At 44.6% G+C, this 26633-nt stretch overlaps 1 protein-coding gene across 1 annotated transcript in view; it reads right to left on the bottom strand.

Annotated features, from left to right (window-relative positions):
* Positions 1-26633, bottom strand: part of RSBN1 (round spermatid basic protein 1) — a 51971-nt gene extending 25338 nt beyond the window's left edge. Inside the window, exons 1-3 of the mRNA XM_075853843.1 lie at positions 26073-26633; positions 7558-8231; positions 3927-4064 (exon numbers count right to left, since the gene is read on the bottom strand). Of these exons, the coding sequence (XP_075709958.1) occupies positions 3927-4064; positions 7558-8231; positions 26073-26487 (1227 nt within the window). The 5' untranslated portion in view covers positions 26488-26633. The remainder of the gene's footprint in view (positions 1-3926; positions 4065-7557; positions 8232-26072) is intronic.

Here is a 26633-nt window from a genome sequence, read left to right as displayed (position 1 = left end):
ATGCCAGTATGTGGCATGTCTGTAACTTCCCTCAAACGAAGGTCTTTCCTCCTATAGCTAGACTTCTGAGACTCCTGGTCTGAGTCAGAGGAGGCAGTGGGGAATAATTTTTTTTTTGCTCTCTGGTTCTCTAATGGCTGTTCTTCCCCAGAGGAGGAGGAAGATGGAGCGGTGTTACACTTCTTTATGACGCTCTGTGGAGAATGTCCCACAGATGCGGACCTACGAATAGCGTTCTGCTCCAATGCCGCTGAAAAAATTCTGAGGCAATCCCGCGCGCACACTCACACACGGGAGTAACTTACGTGACTGCACTGCTACGAGGTAGCTGAGGGTACACTTTTCGTTCCAACGTCAATTTCAAGAGGCAGCCGCCGGCACCTAATAGCTGGTGCTAGGTAACTGCCTCCCAGAGAAAAAACTGATTTCTCAGTCTGTAAGGCCTCATGCACACGGCCGTGTTCGGTCCGTGATATACAGACCGCACATCGGCAGCCTTTCCAATACCGAAAACAGTTCAGGGAGCCGGTCTCTAAGCATCATAGTTATATAGGACGCCGAGTGTCCCTGTCTCCCTGCGGGAATACGGTCCTGAACGCGGCAGACATGCGGCCCGTATATCACAGACCGAACACGGCCGTGTGCACGATGCCTAAGCATCCAGGCAATGTCCCACCAGGACTCCAAGAACGAGGCCCCCTTTAAGCACCGTTCCTATCGGCACCCCATTTTTCAGACTGCAAAGCCCGGAGAGAGTAAAACAAGTTTGACCTGAAGGTGCGCCCCGTTGCAAGTCTTCTGCGCTTTGAGCAGGTCAGTCTCTCACATCTCAGATGCTTGTGTCGGAAGTCGTATCCTCAGTGTACACAAATCGAGCTAGTTAGCCTACCAAATTGTTACAGTCCATGCCACCTCCGTCACCTGCCAGGACAGCTGCCAATATATTTCTTCTTGAAACCAAAGAGTAATCATCATCATCATCATCGTCCCTCATGATCAGAAATATAATGGTTTTACTGTAACCTTTGTCGTTCCCAAAAAGGACAGGTGGGTATGCCCCATCCTGGACCTCATTTGTTTAAATGGCTACATCATGGTTAGTCATTTTCAGATGGAGTATATCTACTCTGTCATCACCCCCATGTATTGGGGGGTGGGGGTGGTATTCGCTCTTCTGTGGACAAAGGACGCGTACCTCCATGTCCCCATTAGCCTCTCTCATCAGCTCTTCTTGCGCTTTGCATTGCCCCCTCACAATTATCAGCTTGTGGTACTCCCGTTCAGACTGGCATTACCACTGAAGGCATTTCAACAAAATTTCTTCGCTCCAGGAGTTTGTTGTCCCCTACCTGGACGACATCCTGATCAAATCATCTTCCAGGGAGGACAAACTAGCCAGTCTCCAGATCACTCAGGATACCATCAGATTTGGGCTGGATTCACACGAGCGTGTGCATTTGCGCTTGCAAAAACCGCAGCATTTTGCGCGCGCAAAAGGCACTTGACAGCTGCGTGTGTCAGCCCCTTATGATGCGCGGCTGCGTGCTTTTCGCGCAGCTGCCATCATTATGACACTCCGTTTGGATGTTTGTAAACAGAAAAGCACGTGGTGCTTTTCGGTTTTCATTCAACCTTTTCACAGCTGTTGCGCGAATCACGCTGGTCGCACGGAAGTGCTTCCGTGTGGCATGTGTGGTTTTCACGCACCCATTGACTTCAATGGGTGAGTGATGCGCAAAAAACGCTCAAAGAACGGACATGTCGTGACTTTGACGCAGCGGACCAACGCTGCGTAAAAATCACGCACATGTCTGCATGGCCCCATAGACTAATATAGGTCCGTGCGACGGGTGTGAAAATCAATGAGATTGCATGACCCATCTGTCTGGTCTGAGTCTAGATGGACAATGTTATTACAGTAGCCTATCTGAATCACCAAAAAGGGATGCAGAGTTCAGCAGCGATGGCAGAGAGGATTCTGAAGTGAGCGGAGCTCCACGTCTCTGCTCTCTCGGCAGTACACATATTAGTTACAAACGGGTCAAGGATCTAATCTCTCCATGGGAACGTTTCAACCTGATTGACCGCTACCTAGGTTGACCCCTCTTCTCAGGCTTATCAAGAGGATCAAAGCCAAGGACCTTTCTTACACCTGAATTAACACAGTCGCTACAGTTAACGGCACGGCTGTCGAAGCTGCAGTTTCCGACGGACAGGGTTTGTAGTTGTGGGTGATTCACAACATATTGAAAGCTAGGAAGCCTTCTTTGGCCCGCGTTTACCACTGTACTTGGTAGACATTCTTACTCTTCAGCAAGGATCAAACTATTCCTCCCTTGGTTTTTCTCTGTCCAGACTGTTTTTCCAGGAAGGGCTGGATCGTGGTGTTGCCCTCCGTTCACTTAAAGGGAACCAGTCACTAGATAGTCGAGCACTAAACCACCAGTATATTTTACTGAAGGGAAAGCGCATTTTAAACATTTAGCATTTGGTCTAACAAAACAAAACGAAAAAAATAAAAAAACTTTATAATGCAGCGTGTGCAGGTAAATTAGCAGAGAGGAGTCCTGAGATAAGTCCAGTACTGCCTCAGCTTCATCTGAGTACTGAACAGGAAGACTTTTGACTCCTATCAAGATTCTTCTCCTGTAATATACATATAGCACACGCTGTTTTATAACTTTTTAAAGCCAAATACTAAAAACTGACAGGAGGCGAATGTTTAGGACGCTATTCCCCAACAGTATAATGACATGCTGGTGGTTTAGCGGCCTAAACTCTAGTGACCTGTTTCCTTTAAGGGGCAGGTGTCTGCATTATCTATACTCTTCAACAGACAACTGGCGCCCAAATAGGATAATCAGATTTCTTGCAGGGGATTGCTCACCTGGTTCCTCCTATTAGTCCCCCACTCATAGATGGTATTTGATCTTGGTGATAGACACGCTGCAGTCAACGCCGTTCAAACATCTGCGGGAGATCTCTAAGTCTCCTTACCTGAAAGGTGATGACCTCTATCTGGAGGGTTTCTTAACAGAGAGCCCCATCTTGTCATTCCCCGTATTTAACTCTCCATCGGGATAAGGCAGTACTTCGTACCGTACCCTTCTTTTTGCCCAAGGTGGTCTCCCCCTTCCTCCTTAAAGAGGATATTGTTTTGCCATCCTTTTGTCCGTATGTGCTGCGTCCTAAAGAACACGGTCTTCACAATTTGGAAGTCATCCGCGCCTTGTGGATCCACCTCTCTCACTTCCTCTATTCGCAGATCTGACTCTTCCCTTGTCACCCTGGAAGGTCAGAGTAAGGTCTTGGTGGCCACTAAGAATACTATCGCTGGATGGATTCTTTTCACCATTCGCAAGGTCTACCGGATCAAGGGGAGGGAATGACCATTACGAAATAAAGGCCCATTCCATTAAGGTTGTTGGTGCCATCGGGCTTCTGCTCTTCAGGTATCCAACGAGCGGCTGCCTGGTAGTCTCTGCACACATTTACCAAGTTCTACAGTGTGCATACTTTTGTTTCAGCAAATGCTTCCCTTGGTCGCTAGGACTGTGGAGCAGAAGATAATGTCCTTTCGTTCTTCTGTTTCCACCACTGGGACGGCCATAGGGCGTCCCGGAATCGGTCTACCTCCACGAGGCAAACAAGAAAATGGGATTTATTTTTTTGAGTACTCACCGTAAAATCAGACGACTGTCTTGTGTGTATGGTGATCTCCAGACTCTCCCCAGATGTCAAAGATGAATCAAGCATGTCTGATTGCAATATGATGTCTGGCAGAGACTTCTACCCCTGTCCCCATTATAATAAACATGCACGCTCAGCCAAGCTAACCTGGCATGTTTTTGGCGGAGTGAGGAGAAATATCAGTCAGACATGTTAGAATTAAAAACATAGATCTGTATTATGAACATTTAACCAACCTTTAAAAAAGGAGATTCTTCCAACATGTCCAGGAACTCTGGAAAAAAGTCTCCAACCTCTTCATCAACTGCTCCCACCAAGCTGATCTGTCTCATCGGACCAGCTCTATATGTGCCGCAACAATACGTCCTGCTGACCTATAAAAAAAACGTAGGGGGGACCATATATTACAGACAAGTTATTCTGCTGCAATTAAAACTTCAAATTAAAAAAAAAACAGCAACGATAATGAAAGTAGCATCCTGAGCTTTTTCACATATATAAATCTTCTCAAAGGGAGTCAGGGATTTAATTTCAGCTTTATTAATTAAAAGTAGTATGTCGAAGAGAAAATGGGTTCATTTTTGTAGTAGCCATTTATGTGTGTGCTTTATGGCAGCTGGAGTTTATTTAGTATGGGGGACCATGGAGGTTTTCTGGCATATTGTGTTGGCGCCTGGCTGAGGTCATTTGGAGGCACCCAGCGATCAGTACTGGGAGGTAAGAGAAGTATATAAAAAAAGGCTCCATGAGCTTCTCCCCATGTACTTAATGGTACCGAGTAGCCAGCACAAAGCAAATTCAGTCTCATGCATATAAAATACGTGTACGGTACGGCCACATGTAGCGTAAACACGGAGAAAATTACACAACATTTCCCTAACATAAATGGACATGCTGCGGGAAAAAACTTCCATAGAAAGTCAATTTCCGCACGCCTTTTCTGCTGGCTATTTTCGCAGCGTGTGGATTAGATTGGTTTAAAGCTCAACCACATTGTTGCTAAAAAGGTAAATGCTGCGGAATATCCGCACATAAAAGCCATGTTCACACTGCTAATGGCCGTTCCCTTCTAGTCCAGCGCTGCATTCAGAATTTTGCTGTTTGGTAACAAGTTTGTTGACTTTCCAAGAACAGACATCCTTAACCCCTTAGAGACCAGCCTATTTTGGGCCTTCAGCGATTATTCGTATTTCCATCGCCACAGTCCGAGAGCAATAACTTTTATTTTCCCATCAACATATTTGTTAACCCTTTCAAGACCAAAGCCTTCCAATGCCTAAATGTCCACATCAAAACTTCCCCCTTTGGTATACCAGATTCTAAGGGTGCATATTTTTATTTATTTTTTTTCTTCATACTATGGCAAATATTTTTTACTTTTTCCGGGTACCATAGGGGTTTTAATTGTGGTACCAAGACAGAACTGGTATCTTTTTCTGTTTTATGTACGGAAAAATTGGAGGGGGGTAATTTTCTTATTTCTTTCCTTTTGTAACTTCACAGAATTAGTTTAACCTGATAAATTGATGTCACAAAATAATACCCTCTACCATGCAGAACGATACCAAATATGCGTACTGCACCCCGCTGACATCGCTAGAACGCCCCAAAAAAAAGGGCACTTTTTCCTAATGCGGGTCCTGCCTTTAGGTGGTATGTGAGATCTGTTGTAAAGCAAGTGTACAGAAATTTTACATTTTTATTGGAGGTGTAAGAGCAGATAGAGGTGCAACTATGGAGATAGTGATTTGGATGCATTAATGTAATCTTCCATGTAAAATCCATGTGACAAAAAAAAATAGACTGTAATGTTGCGTTGCGGGTGGCTTGTTGGAGGTGTTAAAATGTTTTTGGTTTTGTTTTTTACTATTTTAATGACATTTCTTTTTTTCCTTGTCTAGAGGATACTGGGATAACATGTGTTCTATTCCAGCATTCCTCTGTATGCAGATCACTGCAAATATTGATCTGATGGCCAACAGGCATCAGATCAGTTATCTGATCTCCATACAGAGGATTATGACCTCCCAGCATGCTCCTCTCCCCCAGACAGTTTGAAGCACGAGACGTTAGAGCAGTCACGGGTTTCCATGACAACGGTGCTAATGCAGGAAAGAAGCTTCCCGCATTCAAGTCCCATTGTAGAACACAGCGGTCACTTGGAGTGTATCTTGTGACAGGGAGCTGATCATTTTAGATTCCAGTCACTTCAGGAGGGTCTCTTTAATGGCAAAGCGTTATGCAGAGCTTTCTGCCATTTAACGACTTTTACCCTCTCACATCGCTAATGGTTCGTTCACATCTGCGCTAGGGCTCCGTTCCGTCAAAGCTTCCCGTCGGAACGGAGCCCTGACAGATACAAACGGAAACCATAGGTAGATTTGAATGGTGACGGATCCGATGCAAATGGTTTCTGTTTGTCAGTTATGTAAGGGATCAGTCGTTTTGATAAAATCAATAGCGCAGTCGACTAGGCTATTGATTCCGTCAAAACTACGGAACCCTTGCACAAGCTACACAAACTGAAACCATTTGCACCGGATCCGTCACCATTGAAACCTATGGTTTCCGTTTGTGTCTGTCAGGGCTCCGTTCCCACGCTATACCTCGTTTCAGCGACGTAAATCACCAGACTGGCAACGTGAGAGGTTTAAAGAGGTAAACCGTGCAATTTAAATACAGCAGTCCCTCAAGTTACAATAATTATTAGTTACGGGATGACCATTGTAAGTTGGAACCATTGTAACTCGAGACTATTATTCTATGGAAAATTAGTAATTAGTTTCAAAGCCCCAAAATGTCATACAAAAAAAAAAAGAAAAATTAAAAAAGCAGACAATTACTAAAAGGTAAGGCCTTGTTCACACGGCACTTAAAAAAAAAAAAACAAAAACAAAAAAAAACGACGTGTAAACGCGTAAAAAACGCTAGCGTTTTTGCAAAGCAGTTTTCAAAGTACAGGCGTTTGAAGTGTTTTAGGCGCTTTTTCTGGGCACGTAATTAGGACTCCCATTGACTATGGAAATTAGGCGTGTTTCCGGCGCTTAGACGCGTTTTACGCGCCAAGAATTGACCTCATGCTTTTTTTTTTTTTTTTTAAACAACGCGTTTTATAAAAAAAAAAACAAAATCGGCATCGTATGCACCGTAATGTGTTTTTCCATTGACATCATTGGAAAGACTAAAAAGCCAGAATCTGAACGCCTCCAAACATCTGCCCATTTTGTTTTACAGCAGTTTTTCGTTTAGCGTGTGAACATAGCCTAAAGAACGCGTTTGATGCGTAAAGCGCGGCAAATAAACGACACGTGAACAAGACCTTAGTCCTTACATATATAAAAAATAAAAAATAAAAAGTCAGAAAGAGCTACTGGAAGTCACTTTTAATGATGACAGCTTTTTCAGGGTAAGGGTTTCCGGAAAAATAAAATGGTGCCGTCCTCACCTGGCGTCCAAAGGATCAACTCATTCTGGCACAGGTAAATAGCAGTACAGAACAGGAGGTGTTCCTAGACAGCCAATACAGGTGTGTTCCAGTAAAATGCCCATCCCGATTTGCTGACTCTTCTTACTAATCGCACGTGTCGCAAACCATCTGTGTGTGTGGCATTGTATGTTTAATGTGCTTTCAAGTTACAATGGCCCAGGAAAGATCATAGTATGTTGAAAATATTTTAACCTAGGGCCATCGTAACCTGTGGGACCACTGTATAATAACTATTCTACGGTTATTCTGATTACAGGGATACCAATTTTGTAGGTTTTTTTTATGCTTTACTAATTTCCCCTAAAAAAATAATAAAAACATTAAAAATAAAAATATATACATACAGACTATCACATAAAAAGATAAATAAGACTTCTAACCTGTGAGTGAAAGTTTGCAATGGTTGTGGTCTCAATATCTTTCTTGCCAATGATTTCCATTTTTACTGGGGTGTTTGGGAAGTTGAAAGCAAAATAGTCTAAAAAATCTGGCAAGTAGGCAGCTGCACCATGTACTATGGCCAGGGCATAGTGGGCTGCACTCTTATTTTCCGAGAATGTCCGGTCCAGGAATTCCTCTGCAAATTTCTCCATCTCCACGGGAGACAAGAAGGAAAGTTCATCCATGTAAGCATGTAAAACTGGGGCTCCACCATTCGACTGAATCTCCTCGTGCATCAACCTGCTGAACCTAGATCCTGTATTTAACGTACTGGTACGGATGCAGCGCTCATGGTGAGATGCAAAAGGCATCTGGACCTCCTGGGGAACTCTGTATTCCTCAGTACCCAAGTCAGAGCGACATAACTGCTCATCCTTCAAATACCTACATGACTCTTTGTTTACCTCTACGTCAGATTGATCAACGGCTTCTTGGCTGATACGTGTAAGTCCAGCACAAAGGGTCTGTACTTCTTTGTTGTACATTTTCAACCTTCTACCCCTCAAGTCATCCCTATGTTTCTTCTTCTTTTTTTTCTTGAGCTTTTTAAGGAGGAGAGCATCATCATCGTCCTTTTTCAGTCTCTGGAATTTACCATTTTCATCTGTAAATTCTGTGAAATAAGGTAATTATTATACTTCACAATAACAAAAACCACAAAAAGTACCATTACCAACTAAGGCCGAGGTATATGTCAGGAGTCCCCCCGACGTATACATCGACAGAGCAGCGACATATCGCACTGCCTTGGCAGAGCCCTATTTGAACCAATGTGCCCAGGGAAGCACCTGAGGTCACTGTCCATATATGGACAGTGAGGTCTGAAACCACAATGCTGGGGCCCCTGGCTAGAGCCATTGACATTAGGAGCTTTAAGATCTGGGAATACCCGGCCGGATAGTCGGCAACGTTTTGGCCAGGGATTCTGCTCCTGGAAAAGCCCCTAACATCACTGTCAATTCCGATGCTCTGGCTAGGGACTCGTTAGTTGAAAGCCCCTGACATCACTATATATATATATATATATATATATATATATATATATAGCAACAAATCCAAAAGACAAGACAGCACTCCAAGTTCAGTGATAGATAGGATCACTTTAATCACCCCTTGCAACGTTGATTGCTTGAGAAAGGCCCCATTGAGTAGGGTTGAAACGTCGCAAGGGGTGATTAAAGTGATCCTATCCATCACTGAACTTGGAGTGCTGTCTTGTCTTTTGGATTTGTTGCTGGCTATTTGGGACACTGGTCGTGTGTCTGAACAAGAACCTATGCACCCGATACTAAAGAAAACAGTGCTGCTTCTGCTTTGTTTTTTCTTTTTTTTTAAATATATATTATATATACACACACTGCAGGACGCCGGGCTCCTAGCATCATAGTTATGTACGATGCTAGGAGTCCCTGCCTCTCCGTGGAACTACTGTCACGTACTGAAAACATGATTACAGTACAGTACAGTTGTCCCGCAGCGAGGCAGGAACTCTTAGCGTCGTACATAACTATGATGCTAGGAGCCCGGCTCCCTGCAGTGTGTTCGGTCCGGGACTTGCGGCCGAAATATGTTCCGTCCTTTACGACCCGAACATGCTCGTGTGAATCCAGCCTAACACAGGTTTTACCAGAGAAACGCAACTCAATATTTATTTCCCAGAGTCTACAGTTTTTAGAAATATCCCACATGTGACCCTAGTGCGGTAATGGACTGAAGCACTGGCCTCAGAAGCAAAGGAGCACCTAGAGGATTTTGGGGCCTCTTTTTTAGAATATATTTTAGGCACCATGTCAGGTTTGAAGAGGTCTTGTGGTGCCAAAACAGTGGAAACTCCCCAAAAGTTACATGGTTTTGGAAACTACACCCCTGAAGGAATTTATTTATGGGTATAGTGAGCATCTTGACCCCACAGTTCTTTTGCTATATTTATTGGAGTTTGTCTGAAAATGAAAATCTACTTTTTTTCTGGAAAAATTAAAAAAAATAAAATATATTTTTTATAAGGAATAAAGAATAAAAAAGCACACAAAAACATGTAAAGCTATTTCTCCCGACGGCAATACCCCATATGTGGTAATAAACTGCTGTTTGGACCCACGGCAGAGCTCAGAAGGGAGGGAGTGCCATTTGGCTTTTGGAGCGCAGATGTTACTTGGTAATAGTTCGGTTTGGAGTTTTGATGATATTTCAGTTTATAATGTGGGGGCATATGTAAGCTGCGCAGAGAACATGAGGGCATAATAAGAGGGCATAATAATGGGGTAAATAAATAATAATTCATAAATATGTGGCCAGTGTCGCACTGATGAGTGGTGCCGGATCTTATCCACTTTTGGAAAGATCTACACAATTTCTGTCGCTATATTCTGAGCGCCGGAACTTTATTTTTTCTCCACAGAAGCGGTGCGAGGGCTTATTTGTTCCGATAAAATCTGTCGTTTCCATTGGTACAATTTTAGGGTGCATCACTTTTTATTCGATTTTTTGGCAAGCAAAGTAACCAAAAAAAGGATACATTTTGACAATGTTTTTTGTCTTTTTTTGTTTGTTCTTTTTTACGAGCGTAATACTCATCTGTGTGCTGTCCGTTAAAATAACGGACAGCACACGGACCGATTCATTTCCATGTGGCTATTCAGACAGTAGTGAGTTTTCACACAGCTAGTGTCCATTGCAATGAAAATCATTGCATGTTCTATATTGGTGCGTTTTTGGGCACCATGTCACCCATTGAAGTCTATGGGTGCGTGAAAACCACGGATGACATCCGTGTGCTGTCCATGTTTCACACATCAGTTGGTAAAGAAAGAATTAAATAGAAAACAAACAAAAAACAAAAAAAACACAACCTTGGGCTCTTCAGTCTTGATGATTTTGTGCAGACCTAGGCATAAGTGGCATGTATGAACTCTACACTTCTTGAACTTTTTTTAGAAGGCCTTGTGGGCTTAAGGACAAGTTCACATGGCAAGGATTTTCCACAGGAAAGGGAGTCATGAATTTTTTAGACAAACACAAGGAATCCGAAGCTGAAACTTCCAGGCCCCCTGCACACGTTACGTACAGATTTGCAGCGCAGATTTTCCTGCCGCAAATCCGCAGTGCAATTCAGAACCAGTAAATGAGATCTCAAGTAATATCATCTACACGTTGGGGAATTTTAAATTGATCTTCGCTGCATATTTCCAAATCTGCAGCATGTCAATTTATCTTGCGTTTTCGCCACAGAATTGTAGCGGACATGTATATATATATATATATATATATATATATATATATATATATATATATATATATATATTTTAAAAAACGCACCAAATCTGCAGGATAAAATTGCATCGGTTTCCACATGAATATGTAAACAATGCATCAAAACCCACATTTCAAGTGCAGATCTTGCCTGCATAATTATTTGCATTTACCAGCTGTCTTGATGAGTATTTTCCACATCAAATTCCGCAACGTGTGCATTTAGCCTTAAAATCCCAAGCACGTTCATTATTCCGCAGCAGATATTTTAATGAGCGGGATGTTACTGGGCTAAGCATCTGTTTAGGTTAGAGTTTTAGCCACAGATTTTTTTTCCTTACAAACATTACTCCTTGATACAGAGGTCGCCTTGTCGTGGCAGGTGGGCTAACACTTTTTGATCAAAATGTGCACTAAGAACCTCCCTATTTGTAAGTAGATTTAGCTTTAGTGCATATTTATTTATATTTAGTGGTTTAGGTGGCATTAGTGTTCGCAGGGTGCTGTCGCCATTTTTTGTCTGCTGTATTTCTGCAGTCACAGGTGTTCTTGCACCTGCATACATTTTGTATCATTTAGTTGGAATGTGCTGTTCAACTTTTTGTTGTGTTTATGTGATCCATATATGTGGGGTTAGTGACTGCCTCCACTTGTTGTTCTTGCACTCCTCCCATTCTGCCCTGGGTGATTTTAATCAGTTCAATGCTGGATCCTACCATCCCCAGGTATATATGTAGGCTTAGTCCCAGTTCTGGGTGTATGTGCAGCGTAGGTTCCCACCTTACAGAGGTCGCCTTGTCGTGGCAGGTGGGCTAACACTTTTTGATCAAAATGTGCACTAAGAACCTCCCTATTTGTAAGTAGATTTAGCTTTAGTGCATATTTATTTATATTTAGTGGTTTAGGTGGCATTAGTGTTCGCAGGGTGCTGTCGCCATTTTTTGTCTGCTGTATTTCTGCAGTCACAGGTGTTCTTGCACCTGCATACATTTTGTATCATTTAGTTGGAATGTGCTGTTCAACTTTTTGTTGTGTTTATGTGATCCATATATGTGGGGTTAGTGACTGCCTCCACTTGTTGTTCTTGCACTCCTCCCATTCTGCCCTGGGTGATTTTAATCAGTTCAATGCTGGATCCTACCATCCCCAGGTATATATGTAGGCTTAGTCCCAGTTCTGGGTGTATGTGCAGCGTAGGTTCCCACCTTACAGAGGTCGCCTTGTCGTGGCAGGTGGGCTAACACTTTTTGATCAAAATGTGCACTAAGAACCTCCCTATTTGTAAGTAGATTTAGCTTTAGTGCATATTTATTTATATTTAGTGGTTTAGGTGGCATTAGTGTTCGCAGGGTGCTGTCGCCATTTTTTGTCTGCTATATATATATATATATATATATTTTAAAAAACGCACCAAATCTGCAGGATAAAATTGCATCGGTTTCCACATGAATATGTAAACAATGCATCAAAACCCACATTTCAAGTGCAGATCTTGCCTGCATAATTATTTGCATTTACCAGCTGTCTTGATGAGTATTTTCCACATCAAATTCCGCAACGTGTGCATTTAGCCTTAAAATCCCAAGCACGTTCATTATTCCGCAGCAGATATTTTAATGAGCGGGATGTTACTGGGCTAAGCATCTGTTTAGGTTAGAGTTTTAGCCACAGATTTTTTTTCCTTACAAACATTACCCCTTGATGCAAAATTGCATGAATGTGCCAGATAACACAGAATGTGCCTCCATAATCACGGAAACGGGGGTTCCGAGCCCCCGTTTCTTCTTACTACACCACCCAGAGTGAGGCGAAGAATGAATAGAGGATGCATACACCCTTCCTGCCTCATCACACAATGTCTTGGGGACTGACAGCCATCTGACCCAAACGCTGAATGGAGCGGCACCGAACAGGCTTGTCCGCCACTCAACTTCAAAGCTCATTCTAAGTTCCCTCACTGCGGTCTTGAAGTGGAATAAAAGGGGGCCCCTAGCGTTCAGACACATATTTCCCATCTTGTGAATAGGTGATAAATGTGGATTCTGTATATATTTTTTTCAATTTCATAATTCAGGCTTTGTGCATAAAAAAAACAATTAAAACAAATAAAAAGTTGTCACGGCCACCAAAGCCTTCAGCTGAGGCCTTCATAGAAGGCCAGTGCACCTTTTGAATGGCACTATTCAAACAACCTTTATTTGCTAAAACTGAAATACCATTTCTGCAAATAGCACTGCCCTTCTTGCATTATGCACAATGGCTACTAGTCTCTATGCCTCTCAACCGTCCCGATTCTGCAGTGCAGTCCCAGACGATGTCCTGCTGTCCCAGGCGGCAGGTGGTATCTCCCGGTTTCAACAGTATCTGCGTCCTCAGGACACACAGTTGAATCCAATGCTGAAGCAGGGAACCGTCAGCTCCCTGCTCCAGCATTCAACTACGGAGTCCCAGGCCATAGCAGCGCAAGCTCTCTGGCCGGGGACTCCTGTCTTGGGAAAGCACTTGACGTCACTGTCCATATATGAGGAGGGGGCGGGGGACAGCGGCATCCCACCGCGCGGGCGGGGGGGCGGCTCCAGCGGCATCCCACCGCGCGGGCGGGGGGGCGGCTCCAGCGGCATCCCACCGCGCGGGCGGGGGGGCGGCTCCAGCGGCATCCCACCGCGCGGGCGGGGGGGCGGCTCCAGCGGCATCCCACCGCGCGGGCGGGGGGCGGCTCCAGCGTCACCCCACCGCGCGGGTGGGGGGCGGCTACAGCATCACCACACGCTGCGGGCGGGGGGGGCGGCTACAACGTCACCACACGCTGCGGGCGGGGGGCGTCTCCAGAGGCACCACACGGCACGGGCGGGGCAGCTCCACCACACGGCACGGGCGGGGCAGCTCCACCACACGGCACGGGCAAGGCAGCTCCAGCGGCACCACACGGCGCGGGCGGGGCAGCTCCAGCGGCACCACACGGCGCGGGGCAGCTCTAGCGGCACCACACGGCGCGGGCGGGGCAGCTCCAGCGGCACCACACGGCGCGGGCGGGGCAGCTACTGCGGCACCACACGGCGCGGGCGGGCGGGGCAGCTACTGCGGCACCACACGGCGCGGGCGGGCGGGGCAGCTACTGCGGCACCACACGGCACGGGCGGGCGGGGCAGCTACTGCGGCACCACACGGCACGGGCGGGCGGGGCAGCTACTGCGGCACCACACGGCACGGGCGGGCGGGGCAGCTACTGCGGCACCACACGGCACGGGCGGGGCAGCTACTGCGGCACCACACGGCACGGGGATTCTATGGGGACATTATACTGAGGGGAGGCACTATAGGAGTATACTGTGTGGGCTGATCCGAGTGGGTATGGGCAGGCATATTGGGCAGGGTTAGAGGAGTGGCTAAGCACACCACATTGGTTGTCCCTCTTTGCGATACTTGAAAGTCGGGAGGTATGCTTGTCTCCAGTAGAGGAACTTGGTTTCCGTGGTAATTCTTTTTTAATTCTGCAATTGAATACAGATTAGACCAGCAAAGAAACATGCTTAGAACGTATAAGTTGCAGCACAAACAAAGCATAGGGCAGTGGCCGATAATAGCTTTTAATTGCTGCAATCTGGCTGGTTAATACGAGCAACCACTCCACTTTATGCCAATGCTAGTTTGTATACATGAGCCCCTTTGTTTTTCCTGGATGACTTCATTAGGTACATTCCACAAACCATAGTGAACAACAGAGTCGTACGATTCAGGCGAGTGCCTCGAATGTCAGGTAATTTATTGACAGGCTCGGAACGAGCTTCTTTCACAACTAAAAGCCTCTTCAGCCGTGTTAACATCCGGCCATAGCTGCTACACTGAGCTGTAACGTACCATCGGGAAAGAAGAAGAAGAAGAATGGAAAAGTTTCCTGTCCATTATGAAAGGAGTCGTAGTGAAGACAAAAAATAAAAAGTGTAGTAGATTGTTAATATAATGGCGTGTGCATTCTCATTCAGATTACTTTCAATTCTGAAGATAGAGTAAAGCTCTGTATAAATAGGGAATCGTCACCAGACTTTCTGCTTGTGCTGGTTAAAAGGGTGTATTTTTTTTTATTATGCTTATGGGCAATAATCGCTTTTTCATTTTCTCCTCCCCACCTTCCACCTTCCAAAAGCCATAACTTTTTTATTTTTCCATCAACATAGCCGTATGAAGGCTTGTTTTTTGCCTGAGAAGTTGTAGTTTTTCATAGCACCATTTAAATGTACCAAACAATGTACTGGAAAAAAAACCAAAGAAAACAGCGAATGCGCCATTGGGGGGCTGTTTTTACAGCGTTCATTTTGCCGTTCAACCTGGGCTTCCATAACACCTCAGCAGTGCCACAGGCTGATCGCCTCCATGCCACGCTGCATTGATGCAGTAATTCATGCAAAAGGCGCCCGACCAAGTATTGAGGGCATATAATATACATACTTTTCAGTAGGCCAAAATTTCGGTATTAAAAATCATTTTTTAAATTGGGCTTAGAAAATAGTCTAATTTTCGGAGACACAAAATTTTGGGTTTTCATTAAGGGTATGTTCACATGCTTAACAAAAAACGGCTGAAAAATACGGAGCCGATTTTAGAGAAAACAGCCTCTGATTTTCAGGCGTTTATTGAAGCAGAGAATGAAATTTGGAGCTTCTTTTCAGGCATTTTTCATAGTGTTCAATGGAAAATCAGCTCCAAAAAACGCCTCAAGAAGTGACATGCTACGTCTTTTTAGGGTATGTGCACACACACTAATTACGTCCGTAATTTACGGACGTATTTCGGCCGCAAGTACCGGACCAAACAGTGCAGGGAGCCGGGCTCCTAGCATCATAGTTATATACGATGCTAGGAGTCCCTGCCTCTCTGCAGGACAACTGTCCCGTACTGTAATCATGTTTTCAGTACGGGACAGTAGTTCCACGGAGAGGCAGGAACTCCTAGCATCGTACATAACTATGATGCTAGGAGCCCGGCTCCCTGCACTGTGTTCGGTCCGGGACTTGCGGCCGAAATACGTCCGTCAATTACGGACGTAATTAGTGTGTGTGCACATACCCTTACGCTCCGTTATTTGACAGCAAAGCGTAAAATAAGGGTATGTTCACACGCTAGCTACCTTTTACGTCTGAAAAGACAGACTGTTTTCAGGAGAAAACAGCTGCGTCGTTTCAGACGTAAAAGCTCCTCCTCGGATTATGCGAGGCGTCTGACGCTCGTAAATCTTGAGCTGCTCTTCATTGACTTCAATGAAGAGCGGCTCAAATTACGTTTCAAAGAAGTGTCCTGCACTTCTTTGCCGAGGCAGTCAGTTTACGCGTCGTCGCTTGACAGCTGTCAAACGACGACGCGTAAATGACAGGTCGACGGCACAGTACGTCGGCAAACCCATTCAAATGAATGGGCAGATGTTTGCCGACTTATTGGAGCCGTATTTTCAGGCGTAAAGCGAGGCATAATACGCCTCGTTTACGCCTGAAAATAGGTCATGTGAACCCAGCCTAACTGTTACCATAATCATCAACATTAAAGGAAAAAAATGCTGGAAATAGATCACGGTGTGTAATGGATCAATAGAATATGAGTTTCACTTTATGAATTGAATTACTGAAATAAAATTGAATTACAATATCATTAAGAAGTTATTGAGAAGGACTAGTATATATATATATATTAAAAGTTAAAAAAAACAAAACAAAAATATACCTTTTCCCTCTAATGTAAAAAAATACAAAAAGTAAACTAAGTTGGTATCACTACGCCCATAAAAGTCTGAACTATTATAATATAGCATTATTTAAAGAGGCTCTGTCACCACATTATAAGTGGCCTATATTGTACATAATGTGATCGGCGCTGTAATGTAGATTACAGCAGTGTTTTTTATTTAGAAAAACAATAATTTTTGATGGAGTTATGACCTATATTAGCTTTATGCTAATGAGTTTCTCAATGGACAACTGGGCGTGTTTTACTATATGACCAAGTGGGCGTTGTACAGAGGTATCAATCAGTGACCAATCAGCGTCATACACTTCTCCCCATTAATTTACACAGCACATAGCGATATAGCTATATCGCTATGTGCAGTCACATAAACACACTAACATTACTGCAGTGTCATGACAATGAATATACATCACCTCCAGCCAGGACGTGATGTGTATTCAGAATCCTGACCACTTCTGTAGCGTCTCTGCGGTATTTACAGCAAGGCAAGCGTAATCTCTTTCGAAATGACAGGTTACATTGTAATCTCGCGAGATTACGCTTGCCTTGCTGTAAATATCACAGGAGAAGTATTTCAGAAGGCATTAGATATACCATGGAACACAGTGAAGACTGTCACCAAGAAGTGGATTACATTTGGCACAACAGTGACTTTACCAAGAACTGGACGCCCCTCAAAACTTGATGAAAGACCAGACTAAAATTGGTCCGGGAGGCTACCAAGAGGCCTACAGCAACATTAAAGGAGCTGTAGGACTTTCTGGCAGGTACTGGTTGTGTAGTGCATGTGACAACAATCTCCTGTATTCTTCATATGTCTGGGCTGTGGGGTAGGGTGGCAAGACGGAGGCCTTTTCTAACAAAGAAAAACATCCAAGCCCGGCTATGTTTTGCAAAGACTTACATCAAGTCTGCCAAAAGCATGTGGGAAAACGTGTTATGGTCTGATGAGACCAAGGTTGAACTTTTTGGCCATAATTCCAAATGGCATGTTTGGCGCAAAGCCAACACTGCACATCACCAAAAGAACACCATACCCACAGTGAAGCATGGTGGAGGCAGCATTATGCTCTGGGGCTGATTTTCTGCAACTGGAACTGGGGCTTTAGTCAAGGTGGATGGAATTATAAACCGTTCCAAATATCAGGCAATATTGGCATTGGTTTTTACCCCACGAGCGGAAAAACAGTCTCGTGGGAAAAAGAAGGGACGTTTACGTCTCTTACCTCCTATTGACAACAATTGGAGGCAGAGAAAGCATATTTCGCTGAGTTTTTTTCCCCGCGTCGCTCAATGGCCTTGGGCGAAAAACGCAGCGGAAAAACTGCGTACGGGCAGAGCAAAATCTGCCCCAAATTCCAAACTGAATTTTGAGGCAGATTTTCTGCCTGCAAAAAACTCAGTGTGAACCTGCCCTAAAAGATTTCAGTTTGTTTTTCAATACAAATGTACAGATTATAGGTGATATTAAAGATGGAAAAAGTTCTCAAATGATTCATCTTGGACTGATTTTGTAACATGACAAAAACCTGGCAATTTAACAGGGGTGTGTAGACTTTTTATATCCACAGCATATGTCATAAACGTCAAATAGATGTGGGTCCCACCTATCTTTAGAACCGGGGCCCCCTAAACACTGTTCTAAACAGTAGCTGGTTCAAGTTCCCCTAAGGGAACTAATAAAATGTGTAAAAAAGTTCTATTGAACCATCTGGTTTGAGAACTATTAGGAGCATATCAATTTTCAAATGTATAAACCGTATTACCTATATAGACTTTTAGGAAAAGTGCTCTGCCATCAGTGGAGCAATATTGTGCGATGAGAAAAAGGGCACTTCTTTATGTATTGCAATGGACACTCCTCGTGATGCAGAGCTAGTTGAACCTGAGGTGAAACCATGCGGCAAGTTCGGCAGACGTAGATCGGTGTGTGCTGGCATCCATGAAGGGATATCCATCGGAGCAATGCCTAGTTTTCCCATGCGTCCTGTAGATCTTCGAGCATATGTATGACGATTCTTTTGCAGTTTTTTTTATCACGGCCAGGCCGAAGGGATACAGCCAATTGTATGGATGTTGCATGTCCTTAAGTTTGAGCAGCAATGGACGGATCTTGTGTCGCTTTGCTAAAGTGGATGCTGCTATATCCTGGAAGAGTTGGAGTTTCACCCCTTCAACTAAAATATCTGTATGTTCCCTGCTGTCTTGCAGGATAGCCGATGTGTCCACAAAGCGGAGTAATCCACATACAATGCCTCTAGGAGGGTCTGACACTTTCAGTACAGTGCGCTGTGCCCTGTGGTTCCTCTCTAGCCAACAATGGCGGAGACCCGCAAAGATCTGCATCGCCACTGAACGTAATGCCTCAGACACAAAAGATCCGGGTATTCCGTTGAAACTGACGTTCTTTAGCTTGCTTCTGTTTTCCTCGTCTTCCAGGAGAGTAAAAGCTTTGTTAATTTGAACTCGTTGTTGCACCTTACGACTCAGAGAAACAGAGGTTAACTGAGTCCGTGACTACGGATTCTAAGTGCTCCACGCGGTGACCAATATGGCGGACGTCCGCCTTGATGTCAGAGAGCTCCTTCATCATCGGCGTGAGTGATTGTAGAATAGTTTTCTTAATATTGGAGCCCTCTCCGTTCGTGAGGCAAACTCCGGAGCACTGTCCTCCTCAGAGTCTCTCATTCGGGGTGATGCGTGGCTTTGAGAGCTTCATTTTTAAGAATTTATCCAGGTTGGCCTGACCTTTGTGGGTTTTCAGAATCCCGTTGTTCCCTGGTATCGCTTTTATCAATTTTGACCATTTCGATCGTTGTGCCTTGCTATATAAGGGTATGTGCACACGTAGTGACCAAAAACGTCTGAAAATACGGAGCTGTTTTCAAGGGAAAACAGCCCCTGATTTTCAGACGTTTTTTGAGCAACTCGCGTATTTCGCGGCGTTTTTTACGTCCGTTTTTGGAGCTGTTTTCATTGGAGTCTATGAGAAAACGGCTCCAAAAACGTTCAAAGAAGTGTCCTGCACTTCTTTGACGAGGCAGTCATTTTACGCGTCGTCTGACAGCTGTCAAACAACGACGCGTAAATGACAGGTCGTCGGCACAGTACGTCGGCAAACCCATTCAAATGAATGGGCAGATGTTTGCCGACGTATTGGAGCCGTATTTTCAGGCGTAAATCGAGGCATAATACGCCTCGTTTACGCCTGAAAATAGGTTGTGTGAACACAGCCTCGTCAAAAGAAGTGCAGGACACTTCTTTCAGACGTAATTTGAGCCGTACTTCATTGAACTCAATGAAGCACAGCTCAAAATTTACAGCTGTCAGAAGCCTCGCAAAATGCGAGGAGGAGGAATTACGGCTGAAACGAGGCAGCTGTTTTCTCCTGAAAACAGTGTCATTTCAGCCGTAAAAGCCTCTCATCGTGTGCACATACCCTTAGTGCTTCTGGGTCGTGTGTGTGAGGAGCCTTAGGGCATGTTCACACGGGCTATTTTCAGCCGTTTTTCTTGGCCGTAAACGCGGGGGCTGAACGCATTGATTTAAACAGGAAAAACGGCGTTCCGTTCTCACTGGGAATTTTTTACACGACCATTTTTAAAAACTGGCGCGTAAAAAAAAAAAAAAACGCCTCGTAAAAATAAGTGCATGTCACTTCTTCAGCCCTTTTTCATTGACTCCATAGAAAAACAGCTCCAAAAACAGCTGTAAAAAACAGCTGAAAATCAGAGGCTGTTTTCCCTTGAAAACAGCTCTGTATTTAGTTGTTTTTTGTTAAGCGTGTGAACATACCCTAAGGGTATTGATATGCTCCTAATATATAATTATTTTTTTTTTTATGATCAACTGATTTTTTTTTTTTTTTAAAAACTGGGGAAAAAAACTTCGTAATTGGTTTTTTTTTGGGAGGTGTATTTTTTTTTTTTTAAGAACTTTCTTTAACTTCGTCTTTTTTTGTTCCCCTAGAGGACTTGCAGCAGCAATCGTTTTATCGCTTAAATCAGGGGTGGGGAACATCAGCCCGCGAGATCATTTGGTCTGGCCTGACCTCACTGGGGCCGCGTCATTCGCTACTTGGATCCGTCCACCCTACTCACTCACATTTATAAAGCCAAAGCTGTCTGAGTGAGGCCGGTGTGTGCAGGCTCGGGAGTCGACCAATCCAGTCACCCAAGGTGATGTCAGGTGACTGGACTGGTCCACTCCCGGGCTGGCACAGACTGACCTCCTCACCGCTGCATCCTCATTCACTAGTAGTGAATGACAGTACTAGGCTCCATCTGCCCTAAAATTTTGAAACTTAGAGGCCCAAAATGTAGAAGTTTAGCTGTAGTGTAGACATAGGACCTGTCCTAAACGCATGAAGTGAGGTCAGGTAACTTAAAGGGGCTTTCCCCATCAAGGACAATTATGATATAGCCACAGGATTTGCCATAAATGTCAGATAGGTGCAGGTCCCAGATCTATCTCTAGAACGGGGCCCCTTAAACCTCATGCTACCTCTTTTTGTGTTGTGGTTGAAGCTTGTGATTTCCGACCAGGAATAAGACAACAACGTAGCTCACTGAGCTACGCTGTTTCCGTAAGTGCTACAGAACTGAATGGTAGTTACGGAAACACGTAAACTCGCATGCTACGATGCTTCTTCATGGTTGGAAATCAGCCCGAACACAGAGAGATAGAACAGGGGGCCCTGTTCTAGAGATCGGTGCGAGACCCAGAGGTGGGACCCGCATCTATCTGACATTTATGACGTATCCAGTGGATACGTCATAAATGTCCCTGATGGGAAAACCTGTATAACTAAGTCGGAGCAACTTACTACTGTGAGCAGTTCTTTTCAAAACTTACCAAAGAGTCGACCGCTCCAGATATTTGCAGAATATCAATATCTGGATAGGTTTAAATGTTCTTATGCCCAATAGCAAACGCAAAAAATAAATATCTGCAACGTCCTCTTAGGAGGCCGGACTACGCGCAGAAGAGAGGGAGGGGGTTAACTTAAACGTTTGGGTTTTTTTTAGCGCCGCTTTCCACAGCGGAAATTCCGCCCGAAAAACCGCACCACAATGTGGCACGGTTTTACGGACCGAATGTGCTGTGGGTCCCAGGTTGGATACGCTGTGTAGTTCTTACGCAGTGTGTCTGACCCGTGGTAACCCGGCCTTAAGGTGCATTTAGAGGAGATGTCTTTGGCCACGTGGTAAAAACTGCATAAAAAAATAAATAAAAATTGCAGCAAAAACTTTATCAGTCTCCAAATAGTGCCCTGATGCCAATAACCAACAGCCCGGGCACTGGGAATGTACAACGATGCGATCTTTTTCTGAAATACCTTGAAAGGCCGTCGTAAAAACACTGTCGTTAAGAGGTTAAAAATTGTTCACATAAAAGAATGACATCATTCCATCCAATTTCCAAGCTAAAGCTAGACTTCTTTATTGACATATGTTGCGACAGATTTCTGACTGCATTTGTCTCATTTGATAAATATATCAAACGTACATCGCTGCCGTCAACTTCACACTTTTCTTTTTTCTTTTTTAGTGATGCAGCTTTTATTGGCCAAACAGTAAGCCACTTTTCACTTCAGTTTTATAAACGGACGTGCAAGTGGCTCTAAAGTATGGAGCAAATGGTTAATATATCACAAAGCAGAATAGACCTTATTTTGAAGTAAAAAGAATGAAAAAAAGTAGCAAATACATAGATAAATGTGGGACATCGTAATTTTCTGCCTGACAGCTGGGCACCCGACCTGCGGCTGCACGAAGCGCCTCATGAAAATGGCTGTACAGAGCGGCAATACAGCACCCATAGAAGTCTATAGGACTATACCGTACCTCTATACACTCCTGATGCATTTACTACGGTACCCAACAGATAAAAATCAGAAGCCGTATTACAGAGGCATTGCTTCTAGGGGAAATATATCTCCAGAATACGTTGCTGTACAGAGGTAGCATATGGCAATACTGTGTGCTGCTGTACAGTCTTCATGCACACGGTTCTGCCCTTAAGGCTGGATTCACACGAGCGTGTTTTGCGCGCGCAAAAAGTCCTTAAAAGCTCCGTGTGTCAGCAGCATATGATGCGTGGCTACATGATTTTCACGCAGCCGCCATCATTGACACAATGGGTGCGTGATGCGCGAAAAACGGGCAAATATAGGACATGTCGTTAGTTTTACGCAGTGGACATACGCTGCGTGAAAATCACTGACAGCCTGAACGGCCCTATTGACTAACATAGGTCCGTGCGACGTGCGTGAAAATCACGTGCGTTGCACGGACGCATTATACGTTCGTCTGGATAAGCCCTAAAGCTCATCTAAAGGCACACAATATAAAAGACCAAGACGCCAGGATGAAAACTCATTTTAAATACCTTATTATTGAATGAGTTCATAGATGCGGGTCCTGACTAGCCACAAAAGAAAGCAGCTGTAAGGAGTGTCGCTCTGGAGGATGTGGCCAATCTGTGCATTACATGGACAGCTCATTCATTTCAGTGAGAACGCCACAAATTATAGCCATCACAGAAATGGGATACAGTGTGGTCTATCTTCCATGGATCACTACTGCCATTTCAAAGATAGCTGCACCGGTGATCAGCCGATCATGGGAGCTCGTGGCCACTGAAACCCTGGTGATCAGCCATTATCGCTGGGGGAAACTGACAGCAACTGCTCATTTCAAATGAATAAGAACGTGTGAGGGTAAGAACACAGTGCGGCTACAGGGTCGAAACTACCCGTGTGTTCTCATCCTAAGGGTCCATTCACACCTTGTAGTTGAGGTGCGGATAGAACCGCATCCGTTTCTATTATGACATGTGCACATCAGAGCCAGAGTGAAGAGGGCCAGCAAGCGTAGTTCTGGTAGAATCTGCACGACCAGGTATTCGGGTCCATCAACACATTTCAGTTAAAATGCGGTTAGAACCTAAGCGAAAAATAGCATCCAAAGACTGCATGCGTTTTTACCGTGATTTAGTGTGTTTTACAATGCAGTAAAAGCAACTGCATCGAAAAGCGCGCAAAACATCTAAAAACGCAAGTCGATATTTAATGCGGTTCTAACCGCACTTCAACATGTGAATGGACCCTAATAACTGGTTGTGTAGTCTTCGAGGGCTGCTCTTTACTGGGGCTCTTCACTCTGGATGTGTTGACAGAACAGATCAGCTTGGGGACTGGCAGTAGACCGTACCTTTAAGGGGTTCTCCAGCACGCTTGATGAAGGCTTACACAAGCCGAAACGTCGCGGAATACTGGAATAAACCACTGGTGATTCATCTACACCTTAACTGCTTATGGTTTCCATTTTTTTTTCAATCCTAAGGATAGGCAATCAATACAAAAGGCCGGTAGAACCCCTTTGTGCATTATTTAGCAAAGAGAATAAAACTTTAAAAACGCCTACTATGCATGTAAATCACGTTAGGCTTCGTTCACATCTGCGTCGGGATTCCGTTCATGTTTTCCGTTGGACCTTTCCGTCGGGGGAACCCATGAACGAAATCCAAACTGAAACCATAGGGTTCTGTTTGCATCACCATTGATTTCAATGGTGACGGATCTGGTGCAAATGGTTTCCGTTTATCACCGTTATGTAAGGGTATGTGCACACACAAAATTAAAAACGTCTGAAAATACAGGAGCGGTTTTCAAGGGAAAACCGCTCCTTATTTTCAGCCGTTTTTTTAGCAACTCGCATTTTTCACGGCCGTTTTTGGAGCGTTTTTTCTAGAGTCAATGAAAAGGCTCGGAATACAGCTCAAGAAGTGACATGCACTCTTTTTGCGGGCATTTTTTTTTTTACGCGGGCGTTTTTAAAAAAGGCAGCATAAAAAAATTCCCCGTCGGAACAGAACGCCGTATTTCCCATTGAAATCGATGGGCAGAGGTTTGTAGGCATTCCTCTTCCGATTTTTCCGAAAAACGGCTGAACACACTACGTGTGTACATATCCTAAGGGTTCCGTTGTTTTGACGGAATCAATAGCGCAGTCAAAATCAAAATCAGCTTTTTTTACCACACGTTTTTTGTGGCTTTTTTTTTACCTCTCTTCAACAGGCGACGCAAAAAAAACGTGAGCGTTTTTTTCCAAACCACGCGTCTAAACGCATTCTGTCTCCCATTGATTTCAATGTGGTTTGTCATGTCGCTTTTGGTGCGGTTTTTGACACGGTTTCCGAGCCAAAAAAAACTGTGTGAAAAGGGCCTTAAACAACGGTGACAAACAGAAACCATTTGCACTGGATACGTCATCGTTGAAATCAATGTTGATGCAAACAGAAACCTATGGTTTCCATTTGAATTCCGTTCATGGGTTCCCCTGATGGAAAGGTCCGATGGAATCCATGAACGGAGTCCGGACGCAGATGTGAACGAAGCCCTTTAGTGAAGATCTACCTTGGTGCCATTACCTTAGACACTCCCTCGAAAGGTATTCACATGCGATAGATACGTTGCATGCATTTTTTCAAATGTTCCAAGCACTTTAATGGGGTTTGCAGAAATCCATGCACATGCTGCCGAAACAACCGCATTCAGACCTAACCCAAGAAAGGAATGGTTTCCCGCTACCATAGATCTCGAGAATCTCTACCAACAATTGGCATATATAAGGGAATCGCTTCATTGGTGACATCACTGAACACAAGTCATCGGGAACAGAACCAACATCTCCGATGGTTTTTCATCAAGAAATGTTTTTCTTAAAGAAACCTGGCATCTACAATACATGACAAACATGTGTCCACATGACGGATAACCCCAGGAAACATCACGCCACGTCCATCACGTCATACTGCCAGTTCACCCAACACATTGCAAGAGAGAATGCTTTTCAGGTAACCAAGCGCAGTTGTATGGCGTCTCAATAGGACAATCAACGTCACAGTAATGGTCCATGAACATCAGAATGCCCTTTAGAAGCCTCTTAAAGGAACACATTACAAGTTCTAAGGCCATGTTCACATGCAGAGTATTCGGGCACAGATTCCCCAACGCCTGTGATCATGGTATTTTTTTATCCGCTCGCATGCCCGGGACATCCACGGACGTGTCACGTCGCTTCCTAGCAATGAGTTTTATTAGCAGCCTATAAACTGTAAGAACCTCATACATACAGAGTCAACACTAAAAAACGCCCACACTAACCTCACAACTTCAACCACAAGAATACGGAAATCACTGGTTCCACCAGACAAAAAAAAGAGCCGATCACGCCATTTTCCCCTAATATTTGCCAACGTCTACAGGTTGGCAAGAAGCCCTAATTGCAGGCACCAGAAGAGTTGGTGAAGCCTGGCAGGACCTGCTGATGTCCACTACATGTCATGATCACCAAGAACTACCCTCAGAGAGAGTCAGGTGTCAATTCCCCATGTACAGTCTGCCCTGCCCAGGAGTCTCCTCACACCCCCTGGCACCCTTGGCACATGCCCCCTGAATGCTCACCTTTCTTGACAGATCTTAGAGGGCTGTCTCCTTCACCATTCTCCTTCTTGATCCTGTGCTTCTTCTTAACCTTGTCCCTAGGCCTCTCCAGCTGAGCCAGGGTAAACAGGGCCTGACTAATGGGGGCCACAGGGAAGCCAGTGCTGGGCAAGGGGGGTGGAGGAAGCCGCTCCGCTTTGGCATGGTGGTGATGGTGGTGCTTGTGATGATGGTGGTGATGGTGACAGCTGTGATGGGTGTCATTGCCCAGCTTTCTCCTCTTCGCTTCCTTTTCGCTCAGGTCCTCTGCAGCGCCCCCTTCATCTTTCTTTTTCCGTTTCTTCTCCGAGGAAGGTGAACTCTCCCTCCGCTTCTTTTTACGCCCTACCTTGGCTTTGTCTTTTTCCTCAGCAAACGTACCTAGCTGCGCGGCCATTTCCCCTAACGACTTTTAAATGGCCCAACGTTCATCAGGGCGCATGAGCACGTCGCTATGCCATTTGGGATGTGTAGTCTTTTCATCTACCTATCGGATAAACGAGGAGGCTGCAAATGCGCATGTGTACTGATTTTGTGGCTCAT

Source organism: Rhinoderma darwinii, chromosome 2, assembly GCF_050947455.1.
Source record: "Rhinoderma darwinii isolate aRhiDar2 chromosome 2, aRhiDar2.hap1, whole genome shotgun sequence".
Lineage (NCBI taxonomy): Eukaryota > Metazoa > Chordata > Amphibia > Anura > Rhinodermatidae > Rhinoderma > Rhinoderma darwinii.
The sequence above is the reverse complement of the archived record's forward strand: the minus strand, read 5'-3'. Positions and strand labels throughout refer to the sequence as shown.